This window comes from Oncorhynchus kisutch, linkage group LG15 (genome assembly GCF_002021735.2).
Source record: "Oncorhynchus kisutch isolate 150728-3 linkage group LG15, Okis_V2, whole genome shotgun sequence".
In the NCBI taxonomy this organism is placed as follows: Eukaryota; Metazoa; Chordata; class Actinopteri; order Salmoniformes; family Salmonidae; genus Oncorhynchus; species Oncorhynchus kisutch.
The window spans coordinates 72,229,042-72,244,249 of NC_034188.2; the positions used below are offsets into that span (position 1 = coordinate 72,229,042).

The following is a 15,208-nucleotide window of genomic DNA, read 5'->3' on the forward strand; positions in this document are numbered from 1 at the left end:
AATAATAGCAGAGGATAAGTAAGCCATTTGAGTAGGGGTGTACTAGCTGGCTCTCTCAGCGCTAACAATGTTATACTAACACTGGGGAATCATAACAGTCACATAATACATTATATATTAACACTGGGGAATCATAACAGTCACATAATACATTATATATTAACACTGGGGAATCATAACAGTCACATAATACATTATATACTAACACTGGGGAATCATAACAGTCACATAATACATTATATACTAACACTGGGGAATCATAACAGTCACATAATACATTATATATTAACACTGGGGAATCATAACAGTCACATAATACATTATATACTAACACTGGGGAATCATAACAGTCACATAATACATTATATACTAACACTGGGGAATCATAACAGTCACATAATACATTATATACTAACACTGGGGAATCATAACAGTCACATAATACATTATATACTAACACTGGGGAATCATAACAGTCACATAATACATTATATACTAACACTGGGGAATCATAACAGTCACATAATACATTATATACTAACACTGGGGAATCATAGTTAATACTGTTCTTCTCCTCTAGGTGCTTGACTCTATGTTCTTCTGAGAGTAGTGTAGACAGACAGAAGTTATCTGGGGGTGTTACATGATAGAACTATACATCCATTTATGCCTTTAAACTCAGAATTCTCAGCCTTACTATACACATATGCGGTTCATCACACATTCATTCCCTGCTATTTCACACATCTGAATGGGCTGAAGAGCATTTTTGTCAGTCGATTCTTCTCCTCTGTCAATGCAGACACATTAAGGCTCTGGATAGTAGTGAGGTAGTTAGGCTACAGTACTATGGCTGAATGGTGTTTGTGGCTCAGAGTCAGTCAGTCTTCCCCTGAGCTTGGTGCTTCCAGTATTCAGACTGAGCCATGCCTTTGATAAGCGTTGCACACAGAGGTCTTCTTTGTAAGCATATGCAGCAGCAGCGCTAGTAGAGAGAGCTTTCCGTTCTGTCGGACAATGACACACACTCAGACACACACACACACACACACACACACACACACACACACACACACACACACACACACACACACACACACACACACACACACACACACACACACACACACACACACACACACACGTACACACTCAGACACACACACACACACACATGTACACACACACACACACACGTACACACACACACACACACACACACACACACACACACACACACACACACACACACACACACACGTACACACACACACACGGACACACACACACGTACACACACACGGACACACACACGTACACACACACGTACACACACACACACACGGACACATACACACAGAGGAGAAGGACTCACCTCCTTGCACCGTGCGATGAACAGATGCCAATGGAGATTGTGCTCTTTTCATATTATACACTCTCTCCTCCATTGCTTATTTTAACACAAGTCAACCTTTTTTTCAGTGAGTGCTTTCCTTTCTGTAAGCTTTAGAAAGCCTTACTGGATTACTGACAAGGCTGCCTTGTGAGTCACAAGGGAAAACCAAACACATATTGCAAAACCCGACTCATTTCTGCCACAGCATGTCAACCCAACTGCATGTCAGTGTTTATTACAGGAATGGGGTTTCTGTATTTATCACCTAATATTGCTGTGGGAGCTGAAGCAACACACAGAGAAAGCTCTTTACATTGGGAACCTGTCACCTCTCAAGGTTTTGTGGTCACTTTATATTCTGCATGAAGTAAGGGAAGGAGAAGAGGTGAAAATATGATAGTGGCAGAGAGGATGGAGAAAAGGGGAATGAGTGGTATACTGTATGTATGTATATGGAAGGAGACAGAGAGGGTGACGAGGAGAAGGTAAGGGCTATTGGAGTGAGGAAAGGAGACAGAGAGGATGGAGAAAAGGGGAATGAGTGGTATACTGTATGTGTGTATATGGAAGGAGACAGAGAGGATGGAGAAAAGGGGAATGAGTGGTATACTGTATGTGTGTATATGGAAGGAGACAGAGAGGGTGAGGAGGAGAGGGTGAGGGCTATTGGGGAGAGGAAAGGAGACAGAGAGGGTGAGGAGCAGAGGGTAAGGGCTATTGGGGAGAGGAAAGGAGACAGAGAGGGTGAGGAGCAGAGGGTAAGGGCTATTGGGGAGAGGAAAGGAGACAGAGAGGGTGAGGAGCAGAGGGTAAGTGCTATTGGGGAGAGGAAAGGAGACAGAGAGGGTGAGGAGCAGAGGGTAAGGGCTATTGGAGTGAGGAAAGGAGACAGAGAGGGTGAGGAGCAGAGGGTAAGGGCTATTGGAGTGAGGTAAGGAGACAGAGAGGGTGAGGAGCAGAGGGTAAGGGCTATTGGACTGAGGTAACGAGACAGAGAGGGTGAGGAGCAGAGGGTAAGGGCTATTGGAGTGAGGAAAGGAGACAGAGAGGGTGAGGAGCAGAGGGTAAGGGCTATTGGAGTGAGGTAAGGAGACAGAGAGGGTGAGGAGCAGAGGGTAAGGGCTATTGGAGTGAGGAAAGGAGACAGAGAGGGTGAGGAGCAGAGGGTAAGGGCTATTGGGGAGATGAAAGGAGACAGAGAGGGTGAGGAGCAGAGGGTAAGGGCTATTGGGGAGAGGAAAGGAGACAGAGAGGGTGAGGAGCAGAGGGTAAGGGCTATTGGAGTGAGGAAAGGAGACAGAGAGGGTGAGGAGCAGAGGGTAAGGGCTATTGGGGAGATGAAAGGAGACAGAGAGGGTGAGGAGCAGAGGGTAAGGGCTATTGGGGAGATGAAAGGAGACAGAGAGGGTGAGGAGCAGAGGGTAAGGGCTATTGGGGAGAGGAAAGGAGACAGAGAGGGTGAGGAGCAGAGGGTAAGAGCTATTGGGGAGAGGAAAGGAGACAAGTGTGCAAAGACGTGAGGGGTGCAATGATAATTAGTGACCTCGAGCTGAAGTCGTTAAGGAAGGATGGAAGGTGAGATAAGATTCTGGGGGTCTACAGATGGTAGGAAGAACTAAAGCAGTCTCGTCCTTAGAACAGTGGTTTGCAAATATATCTGACCGACCTCATTCTTTTACAGTATACTAGCTCCCTAGACATACACAACACCCCTCTCTCAACCAGGTACAGATTGGTGGCCCAGGGGTACCTACCTGCAGGGAGCACCCCAAACCAAATAACATCTCATTTAGAAAAGCAGCTCATTTTCTGGAGGTCGGGGGCCCCGGGGCACGTGCCCTGTGCGCCAGTTCCGTAAATCGTAAATTCGGCCCTGCTCTCAACATGCCTCCCAGCTACAGTATGTGTTATGGCTAGACAGCTGTTACTGTTACTTCGTTTGTTAACAACCAATGGAACATAGTTCAGCCTGCAGATGATGCCCCAGAACTCCTTGTTACAGAGAACTGCCATGCTGTCATAGTTTAAAATCAATTCTAAATCACAATTGTCTGGCCACCCTCTCTCTTTCACTCTCTCTCCCTCACATCCCTCCCTCCCTCACAGCCCTGGTTTGGTTTTAGTCATCAGGAAGAATAAACTCAGACTTACTGTGTGCACAGGACTCAATGGTCTCTGCAGTGCTGGCCCATTCATTCTTATTTGGGCTGCAGGAGCCCCACATACCTCTGTCTGCTGTTCAGGGTAAGAGAGAAGGTGTCTGCTGTTCAGGGTAAGAGAAAGTGTCTGATGTACAGGGAAATAGAGAAGGTGTCTGCTGTTCAGGGTAAGAGAAAGTGTCTGCTGTTCAGAGTAAGAGAAAGTGTCTGCTGTACAGGGAAAGAGAGAAGGTGTCTGCTGTACATGGAAAGAGAGAAGGTGTCTGCTGTACAGGGAAATAGAGAAGGTGTCTGCTGTTCAGGGAAAGAGAGAAGGTGTCTGCTGTACAGGGAAATAGAGAAGGTGTCTGCTGTACAGGGAAAGAGAGAAGGTGTCTGCTGTTCAGGGAAAGAGAGAAGGTGTATGCTGTACAAGGAAAGAGAGAATGTGTCTGCTGTACAGAGAAAGAGAGAAGGTGTCTGCTGTACATGGAAAGAGAGAAGGTGTATGAGAGAGAGAGAGATAGAGAGATGCTCTTGTTCCCTGGTCCAAAAACCAGGTCCCTACAAGCCAAGCAGTTGGGCCTATATAGAAACCTGCAGAAACAACCAGCTAAATGAATAGAAACCTGCAGAAAATAACAGCTAATTAAATAGAAACCTGTAGAAACTACCAGCTAAACATATAGAAACCTGCAGAAACTACCAGCTAAATTAATAGAAACCTGCAGAACCTAACTACTAATTAAATAGAAACCTGCAGAAACTACCTGCTAAATATATAGAAACCTGCAGAAGCTTCCAGCTCAATAAATAGAACCTGAAGAAACTTCCAGCTAAATATATAGAAACCTACAGAAACTACCAGTTAAATATATAGAAACCTACAGAAACTACAAGCTAAATAAATAGAAACCTACAGAAACTACCAGTTAAATATATAGAAACCTGCAGAAACTACCAGCTAAACAAATAGAAACCTGTAGAAACTACCAGCTAAATATATAGAAACCTACAGAAACTACCAGTTAAATATATAGAAACCTACAGAAACTACCAGCTAAATAAATAGAAACCTGAAGAAACTGCCAGCTAAATATATAGAAACCTGCAGAAACTACCAGTTAAATATATAGAAACCTGCAGAAACTACCAGCTAAATATATAGAAACCTGCAGAAACTACCAGCTAAATATATAGAAACCTGCAGAAACTACCAGCTAAATATATAGAAACCTGCAGAAACTACCAGCTAAATATATAGAAACCTGCAGAAACTACCAGCTAAATATATAGAAACCTGCAGAAACTACCAGCTAAATATATAGAAACCTGCAGAAACTACCAGCTAAATATATAGAAACCTGTAGAAACTACCAGCTAAATGAATAGAAACCTACAGAAACAAGCAGCTAAATATATAGAAACCTGCAGAAACAAGCAGCTAAATGAATAGAAACCTGCAGAAACAAGCAGCTAAATATATAGAAACCTGCAGAAACAAGCAGCTAAATGAATAGAAACCTACAGAAACAAGCAGCTAAATATATAGAAACCTGCAGAAACAAGCAGCTAAATGAATAGAAACCTGCAGAAACTACCAGTTAAATATATAGAAACCTACAGAAACTAGCAGCTAATTACATAGAAACCTGCAGAAACAAGCAGCTAAATGAATAGAAACCTGCAGAAACTACCAGTTAAATATATAGAAACCTACAGAAACTAGCAGCTAATTACATAGAAACCTGCAGAAACAAGCAGCTAAATGAATAGAAACCTGCAGAAACTACCAGTTAAATATATAGAAACCTACAGAAACTAGCAGCTAATTACATAGAAACCTGCAGAAACAAGCAGCTAAATGAATAGAAACCTGCAGAAACGACCAGCTAAATATATAGAAACTTGCAGAAACTACCAGCTAAATAAATAGAAACCTGCAGAAACGATCAGCTAAATATATAGAAACCTGCAGAAACTACCAGCTAAATATATAGAAACCTGCAGAAACTACCAGCTAAATATATAGGAACCTGCAGAAACTACCAGCTAAATGTATAGAAACCTGCAGAAACTACCAGCTAAATAAATAGAAACCTGCAGAAACTACCAGCTAAATAAATAGAAACCTGCAGAAACTACCAGCTTTATATATAGAATCCTGCAGAAACTACCAGCTAAATATATAGAAACCTGCAGAAACTGCCAGCTAAATATACAGAAACCTGCAGAAACGACCAGCTAAATAAATAGAATCCTGCAGAAACTACCAGCTTTATATATAGAATCCTGCAGAAACTACCAGCTAAATATATAGAAACCTGCAGAAACTACCAGTTAATTATATAGAAACCTGCAGAAACTGCCAGCCCAATATACAGAATCCTGCAGAAACTACCAGCTAAATATATAGAATCCTGCAGAAACTACCAGCTAAATATATAGAAACCTGCAGAAACTACCAGCTAAATATATAGAAACCTTCAGAAACTTCCAACTAAATATATAGAAACCTGCAGAAACTACCAGCTAAATATATAGAAACCTGCAGAAACTACCAGCTAAATATATAGAAACCTGCAGAAACTACCAGCTAAATATATAGAAACCTGCAGAAACTACCAGCTAAATATATAGAAACCTGTAGAAACTACCAGCTAAATGAATAGAAACCTAGAGAAACAAGCAGCTAAATATATAGAAACCTTCAGAAACAAGCAGCTAAATGAATAGAAACCTGCAGAAACAAGCAGCTAAATATATAGAAACCTGCAGAAACAAGCAGCTAAATGAATAGAAACCTACAGAAACAAGCAGCTAAATATATAGAAACCTGCAGAAACAAGCAGCTAAATGAATAGAAACCTGCAGAAACTACCAGTTAAATATATAGAAACCTACAGAAACTAGCAGCTAATTACATAGAAACCTGCAGAAACAAGCAGCTAAATGAATAGAAACCTGCAGAAACTACCAGTTAAATATATAGAAACCTACAGAAACTAGCAGCTAATTACATAGAAACCTGCAGAAACAAGCAGCTAAATGAATAGAAACCTGCAGAAACTACCAGTTAAATATATAGAAACCTACAGAAACTAGCAGCTAATTACATAGAAACCTGCAGAAACAAGCAGCTAAATGAATAGAAACCTGCAGAAACGACCAGCTAAATATATAGAAACTTGCAGAAACTACCAGCTAAATATATAGAAACTTGCAGAAACTACCAGCTAAATATATAGGAACCTGCAGAAACTACCAGCTAAATGTATAGAAACCTGCAGAAACTACCAGCTAAATAAATAGAAACCTGCAGAAACTACCAGCTAAATAAATAGAAACCTGCAGAAACTACCAGCTTTATATATAGAATCCTGCAGAAACTACCAGCTAAATATATAGAAACCTGCAGAAACTGCCAGCTAAATATACAGAAACCTGCAGAAACGACCAGCTAAATAAATAGAATCCTGCAGAAACTACCAGCTTTATATATAGAATCCTGCAGAAACTACCAGCTAAATATATAGAAACCTGCAGAAACTACCAGTTAATTATATAGAAACCTGCAGAAACTGCCAGCCCAATATACAGAATCCTGCAGAAACTACCAGCTAAATATATAGAATCCTGCAGAAACTACCAGCTAAATATATAGAAACCTGCAGAAACTACCAGCTAAATATATAGAAACCTTCAGAAACTTCCAACTAAATATATAGAAACCTGCAGAAACTACCAGCTAAATATATAGAAACCTGCAGAAACTACCAGCTAAATATATAGAAACCTGCAGAAACTACCAGCTAAATATATAGAAACCTGCAGAAACTACCAGCTAAATATATAGAAACCTGTAGAAACTACCAGCTAAATGAATAGAAACCTACAGAAACAAGCAGCTAAATATATAGAAACCTGCAGAAACAAGCAGCTAAATGAATAGAAACCTGCAGAAACAAGCAGCTAAATATATAGAAACCTGCAGAAACAAGCAGCTAAATGAATAGAAACCTACAGAAACAAGCAGCTAAATATATAGAAACCTGCAGAAACAAGCAGCTAAATGAATAGAAACCTGCAGAAACTACCAGTTAAATATATAGAAACCTACAGAAACTAGCAGCTAATTACATAGAAACCTGCAGAAACAAGCAGCTAAATGAATAGAAACCTGCAGAAACTACCAGCTAAATATATAGAAACCTTCAGAAACTTCCAACTAAATATATAGAAACCTGCAGAAACTACCAGCTAAATATATAGAAACCTGCAGAAACTACCAGCTAAATATATAGAAACCTGCAGAAACTACCAGCTAAATATATAGAAACCTGCAGAAACTACCAGCTAAATATATAGAAACCTGTAGAAACTACCAGCTAAATGAATAGAAACCTACAGAAACAAGCAGCTAAATATATAGAAACCTGCAGAAACAAGCAGCTAAATGAATAGAAACCTGCAGAAACAAGCAGCTAAATATATAGAAACCTGCAGAAACAAGCAGCTAAATGAATAGAAACCTACAGAAACAAGCAGCTAAATATATAGAAACCTGCAGAAACAAGCAGCTAAATGAATAGAAACCTGCAGAAACTACCAGTTAAATATATAGAAACCTACAGAAACTAGCAGCTAATTACATAGAAACCTGCAGAAACAAGCAGCTAAATGAATAGAAACCTGCAGAAACTACCAGTTAAATATATAGAAACCTACAGAAACTAGCAGCTAATTACATAGAAACCTGCAGAAACAAGCAGCTAAATGAATAGAAACCTGCAGAAACGACCAGCTAAATATATAGAAACTTGCAGAAACTACCAGCTAAATAAATAGAAACCTGCAGAAACGATCAGCTAAATATATAGAAACCTGCAGAAACTACCAGCTAAATATATAGAAACCTGCAGAAACTACCAGCTAAATATATAGGAACCTGCAGAAACTACCAGCTAAATGTATAGAAACCTGCAGAAACTACCAGCTAAATAAATAGAAACCTGCAGAAACTACCAGCTAAATAAATAGAAACCTGCAGAAACTACCAGCTTTATATATAGAATCCTGCAGAAACTACCAGCTAAATATATAGAAACCTGCAGAAACGACCAGCTAAATAAATAGAATCCTGCAGAAACTACCAGCTTTATATATAGAATCCTGCAGAAACTACCAGCTAAATATATAGAAACCTGCAGAAACTACCAGTTAATTATATAGAAACCTGCAGAAACTGCCAGCCCAATATACAGAATCCTGCAGAAACTACCAGCTAAATATATAGAATCCTGCAGAAACTACCAGCTAAATATATAGAAACCTGCAGAAACTACCAGCTAAATATATAGAAACCTTCAGAAACTTCCAACTAAATATATAGAATCATGCAGAAACTACCAGATAAATATACAGAAACCTGCAGAAACTACCAGCTAAATAAATAGAAACCTGCAGAAACTACCAGCTAAATATATAGAAACATGCAGAAACTACCAGCTAAATATATAGAAACCTGCAGAAACTACCAGCTAAATATATAGAAACCTGCAGAAACTTCCAACTTAATAAATAGAAACCTGCAGAAACTACCAGCTAAATATATAGAAACCTGCAGAAACCACCAGCTAAATAAATAGAAACCTGCAGAAACAACCAGCTAAATATATAGAGACCTGCAACAACTACCAGCTAAATATATAGAAACCTGCAGAAACAACCAGCTAAATAAATAGAAACCTGCAGAAACTACCAGCTAAATATATAGAGACCTGCAACAACTACCAGCTAAATATATAGAAACCTGCAGAAACTAGCACCTAAATATATAGAGACCTGCAGAAACTTCCAGCTAAATATATCGAAATCTGCAGAAAATTCCAGCTAAATAAATAGAAACCTGCAGAAACTTCCAGCTAAATATATAGAAACCTGCAGAAACTTCCAGCTAAATATATAGAAACCTGCAGAAACTTCCAGCTAAATATATAGAAACCTGCAGAAACTACCAGCTAAATAAATAGAAACCTACAGAAACTTCCAACTAAATATATAGAAACCTGCAGAAACTTCCAACTAAATATATAGAAACCTGCAGAAACTTCCAACTAAATATATAGAAACCTGCAGAAACTTCCAACTAAATATATAGAAACCTGCAGAAACTTCCAACTAAATATATAGAAACCTGCAGAAACTTCCAACTAAATATATAGAAACCTGCAGAAACTTCCAGCTAAATATATAGAAACCTGCAGAAACTACCAGCTAAATATTGGCTTTATCTCTCCAGTAATAACGGAGCCATGAAATTGATTATATGTCGCTGAGGCTCTCCTGGGCGGCGTCTTTGCAGTCTGTGAATACAAAACAATGAACCTCCACAGCTGCCCTAAGATCTATTAATTAACCCAGCTAATCCCCAGCATGTTATCTCTCTCAACAACTTTGCCCATCGAGCGCCAACTTTGGAACACAGAGGCTACAGGGTGCCGAGTCGCAACATTGGCAGTGAAGGAGAAACAAAGATTGACACTTTTTTGGTCTCGTGAAATATTTGGAATTTGTTGGGAAATGTTTGGCTTGATGTCTGAGGAAATTGGAGGGCAGATAGCAAATCATTTGTATGCCTTTGAGAATCCAAGCTCAGTATGAACACAGTGTGAAAAGCATACTTGTCCAATCTTACCCAACTGTGCTGCCACAGGAAGAAAGAAAGAAAAAAATTGCTATATTTCTGTTCATTATGACCTTATCTACCAGCCAGTCTCTCTCTCTCTCGGCATGGTCCTACTCCACATTGACCTCCAGGCTATTACACATGGAATGTCCCTGTAGTAGGGGAACCACCTCATCCTGGACACCACAGTGTTCATCTTAACCCCCAGCACCCCTTAACACAGCCACTCAGAGCACAGCATTCAGGCCCACTTACCTCCACCAGCTCTGTTTTTCCTCTCCCTGGCTAGCACCTCGTTTCCACTCATTGCTTTCGTCCTCTTTTCTCTGCCCTTTCTCCTGGTGCCTTTTTGTGGACGGGTCTAGTGAGTGGGCCTGCCTCAAGCCAAGGGCACCACATCGCTCAATAACTTCCTCCTGCGGACAGCTCGCTGTCCTATCATATGCTCACTGGCGTCTCCCCTCTCAATATTACACGTCAACTCAGGCCTTTGTTCAGACTTAATCTCATCCTAAATTCCAATTTGTTGATTATATATTAGCACCACATCAGAGGTTATTAAGTCCCCTAATAGAACAGGATGGGGACTGGCTTTGTTTAATAAGAGAGAAGAGAAAGAAGTGGAGAAAGAGTGAATTACATGGCATCCCTCCTGTCTGATGGCAACTATCTGCCAATGTCACTGCTCCATTGTGTCTGGGCCCTTTATCATGAATAGCCCTCTGCAGCCAAAGATGTTTTAATTAGTGAGAGATATGGTCTGTAATTATATTTATATCATAATAACTAACCACTGACTGACTGAGTCCTTTTCCTCCTTGCTGGGTCTTTCATTGTCTCCCTCTATAATGATGATATTTAATTATGATGTTTGAACATCATAAGATCCAGTCAAAGTCAAAGACCCTCGACGGGCGAGTACACACACTCTGGAGCTGGTTCGTGTTCATTTTCTCTGTGCACTCTCTCTCACTCACTCACTCTCTCTCTCTCTCTCTCACACTCACACTCTCTCTGTCTCACTCTCTCTCACACTCACTCTTTCTCTCTCTCTCTCTCTCTCTCTCTCTCTCTCTCTCTCACACTCACACACTCTCTCTCTAACTCTCACACTCTCACTCTCACTCTCTCACTCTCTCTCTCTCTCTCTCTCTCTCTCTCTCTCTCTAACTCACTCACACACACACAGACACAGCAGCTCTCAGCCATGTTCATGCTCAATATTTACCAAAAACCCTTTCCCAATCCCTTTATTATCAAAGGCTACAACTGTATTTTCGACAAAGCAAACCAAAAAAAAACTTGACTGGTTACTGTTGCTTATCAAAGCCTAAACAGTAGCTGAATAGTTGGCCAACTGCAACTCCCTCTTCTTTGTGTGAATATGTTGAAAGAATAGGTAACCACAAAGATGTTCATTAGAAGGCTATTGTCCACAGTCTACCTATTGACTGGCCTATGCATTGTTTAACTGAGTGCATACTGCACGTAAGGATCTTTGTAGAATGCTGTGGAGACGTCTTCTTTGTTGCATTCATTGGCAAGTTAGATAATTGACAGGGAAAGAGATAATGAAGAGCAGAAAAATACTTGTGTGCTTTCAAGCCACAGACAATTGAGCCTCATTGTATTATGAATATTGGGAACAATGCTGTAACACTTTAAAGCAAGGAATATTTAAATATGCACACTCTCCTCTATCTAGAATCTCCTCAACCTGTGTCCTCCTGTCCCAGCCAACCTCCACCCAAAGGGCACTCAGAACCAAGCGATGAATCTCAGATGCCCAGACTCATAATAATGCCAAGTTTACCCAGTCACCTTTCTTCCACAAATCATCCCTCCATCCCCCTGTTCCTCCCTCGTTCCCCAGGCCCAGTGGTCAGCCGGTGCTGCAACAGCCGTTCACGCTGCCTGGAGACCAAATTATCCCTTTGATTGGTTGAGTTCCAAGGCATAAACCTCGCAGGCTGACAACTGCGGCTGATTCGCTCTCCCGACTTTACGGCTTTCTCTTTCACTCCCTCCTACCTTCATCTGCAACGAGCGCACAGAGCCAGCGAGATAAATTACTTAAGTGGACTACAAAGTATGCGAGCGTGTTCCAAATGTCCATATCGGTCTTCATGGTGCATGATGTTGGTTATGTTTCCAAGATAACACTTTATTTCCTGTTCTTGAGGATCTGGAAGACTGGTCCCTCCCCCTGATACAGCTTGCCAACTAGAAGATTCGCTCACTCGTCTTTTCCTCATGTTAGAAAGCAATGTCACTTGCTAATCCAAAACTAATCCCAGTTACTGGGCATATAGAGAGATATACACGCTAACACACACTCACAGTCACTCTCTCTCAAACGAGCCAATCCCCAACCCATACACGCAGATAAAAACATGCACTCTCTCTCACACAACCCTACTCCCCGTACACACACAGTCACACACACACTAAATCTCTTTCACACAATCTGACCCCTCCACACACACTCTCTCTCTCTCCCACACACACTGATGCCTTGTCCCCCTCTGTCCCCCAGGCTTCCCAGCGACGGCGTATGGACCGGTGGCAGCAGCGGCAGTGGCGGCAGTGCGTGGCTCAGGTAGGGGGGCCCGTGGAAGAGGTGGCTACATGGCATACCAGCAGAACGCAGGGGCAGGTAAACGCTCTGTCGGTATTCTGTGTGGCTACTGCGACGCTCCATGCTCTGCTCTCACTGGCCGCCGATAACTCCTCTCTCACCTGCTGCATACACACACACACACACACACACACACATACACACACACACACACACACACACATACACATACACACACACATACACGCTTCATAGACAAGAGAGGATAGAAGGAGGATGCTAAACTCCCCGTTCTCTTCTCACTTGCCTCTGCACTGACTAGAATAGACAGAGGGTGAGGATAGGACCAGCAGTCTTTAGTTGTCTTGTTTCAGAGCTACTATACCTGCCAGCTCTGTGTTTGATAGGTAGGAATACTACCTACTGTAATGTACCTCCACAGTACAATATGTGACTGCAAATCCAGGGAGCAGGATGTTGATTTCTCATGTGTTGGTCATATCACTCATACACCTCTATCAGCGAAGGCTCCTAACTTGAAATCAGCATGTGCAATTGAAACCTTTGTGCAAATGTCCTATTGATAACGATGAGTTTACTCAAAAGTCTTAGTTCTACACGAATCTCAAGTTGGGATACGGCTTGCCCCTATAAGACCATCAAGTCTCTGAATAACCAAGCCAGCATCATGAGAGTCCAGATTCTTTGTAGTGCCACGCTCTACCAACTTGTAGCTCAGTTGGTAGAGCATGGCGCTTGTAACGCCAGGGTAGTGGGTTCAATTCCCGCGACCACCCATACATAAAATGTATGCATATGTGACTGTAGGTCGCTTTGGATAAAAGGGTCTGCTTAAATTGGTTCACTTGTTGACTTTTTTTATTCCCTGGCCGTTGATTCGCTAGTACGATAGCTTAATCAATCACACTGATTTTGTCCACAGACACAGAAATATAAAGGTAAATAAACACTGGAGAAAAACAAGCGGTGGGGCTGGAATTGACCGATGGCATTTTGGCTGCGAGGGAAAATGATCGGGCACTCTAATTGGCTGTCAGAAAGCCTGGCCCCTTACAGTTAGGCTTGGAGGTTCAGCCTAACACACACCACACACACACACACACACACTATTCACACACCACACACGCACATGCACACATATACACACACACGCACGCATGCACGCACATACACACACATGCACCTGATATGAGAAATCAAAGCAGAGACCTCACTTTGATGCCTTGTGACCTAGGTGGATCTGGGGGATAAGGACAAGTATAAAGGCTATGGTTAGACTAGACTGGGTTTATCCAAGTTAGTGCAGGGCTGGCCTAGGCTATAAAGCTAAGCTGAGCTTGGCGAGGCAGAGAGCCAGTAACAGAGCTAGCCCTTGGCTACAGTATGTTGCTCCAGCTCTTCCACTGACTGTCTCCTGGATGATTCTGTCACTATCACGCTCATGGAGAACCAGAAAGGAAGGCCAGGGACCAGCAGGGCCCACAGGGCTGACATTTAGACTTGACCTTTCCCTGCAACTTCATCTAATACTTACTACCAAGAGACATGATTCTACCCACTCCCCTCTGCATAGATATTGTCTGAAGTGATTGAGCAGATGGAATATTCATATATACTTGTAGCTGGGTAGCTTAGCCACCATGCTAACTCATTTTTATGTGATGCTAAAGGATGGCTCTCACAGTAATAATGACATGCTGTATTGTTCTGTGTTGTTACTGTAACTCACTCATCATCAAGAACAAGACAGTCATGTGTTTGAATGTTTTTAAGTGATTCAGCAGATGTTTGCAGATGTAGGTCCTTGAAGCACATCTGTTCCATACAACTGGTTCTGTTCACAGAGCACCCGTAGGTTACAAAGGACCCTGTATGGGATCCTGTTAGGCTGTTGTATGACAGATTATTTATTTATACAAAAGATGACTTGACCTAATCTGAAACATAAACTATCACAATATTCAATAGTTAACTATAGACATGGGTTTTGAATTGCAATTGAAAAAAGGAGAGGTTGACAAGGCAGTGAAACCTGAGGAAGATGTTAACACATTACCCATCAAACACACGCGTGTCAGTACAGGATACCCCCTCTTAGCCCCCCAGGCCTACCCAGCCTCCCCCTGACGTGCCCTAGGGCATCATGGTCTAGATTAAATATTATTTAATCTGATAGAGGGAGCAGTGCTATAGGCGTGTAGGGATGTTGGACCTGCTAATCAGTTGGATCTGCTGCTAGAAAACAATAGTGTTTAAGACTAGAAATACACATTTGATCCACCCGCAATCCTCAGATCATGATGCCGTTCTTTATCTAGATTAAGATTTCATGATATTATTTTCCCCTTTCACCAATAAATCTCTCAAAGCAAAGTCGGGAACAATTT

General features: G+C 41.5%; 1 protein-coding gene across 6 annotated transcripts in view; it reads left to right on the forward strand.

Moving 5' to 3' along the window:
* Nucleotides 1-15,208, forward strand: part of LOC109905832 (RNA-binding protein Musashi homolog 2) — a 369,667-nt gene that overhangs the window by 316,386 nt on the left and 38,073 nt on the right. For 4 of the 6 annotated variants that reach the window (XM_031791050.1, XM_031791053.1, XM_031791054.1 and 1 more), the window contains exon 11: nucleotides 12,759-12,878. In XM_031791050.1, coding sequence (XP_031646910.1) covers nucleotides 12,759-12,878 — 120 coding nt within the window. The remainder of the gene's footprint in view (nucleotides 1-12,758; nucleotides 12,879-15,208) is intronic. The other 2 variants (XM_031791052.1, XM_031791055.1) reach the window with 1 other exon arrangement.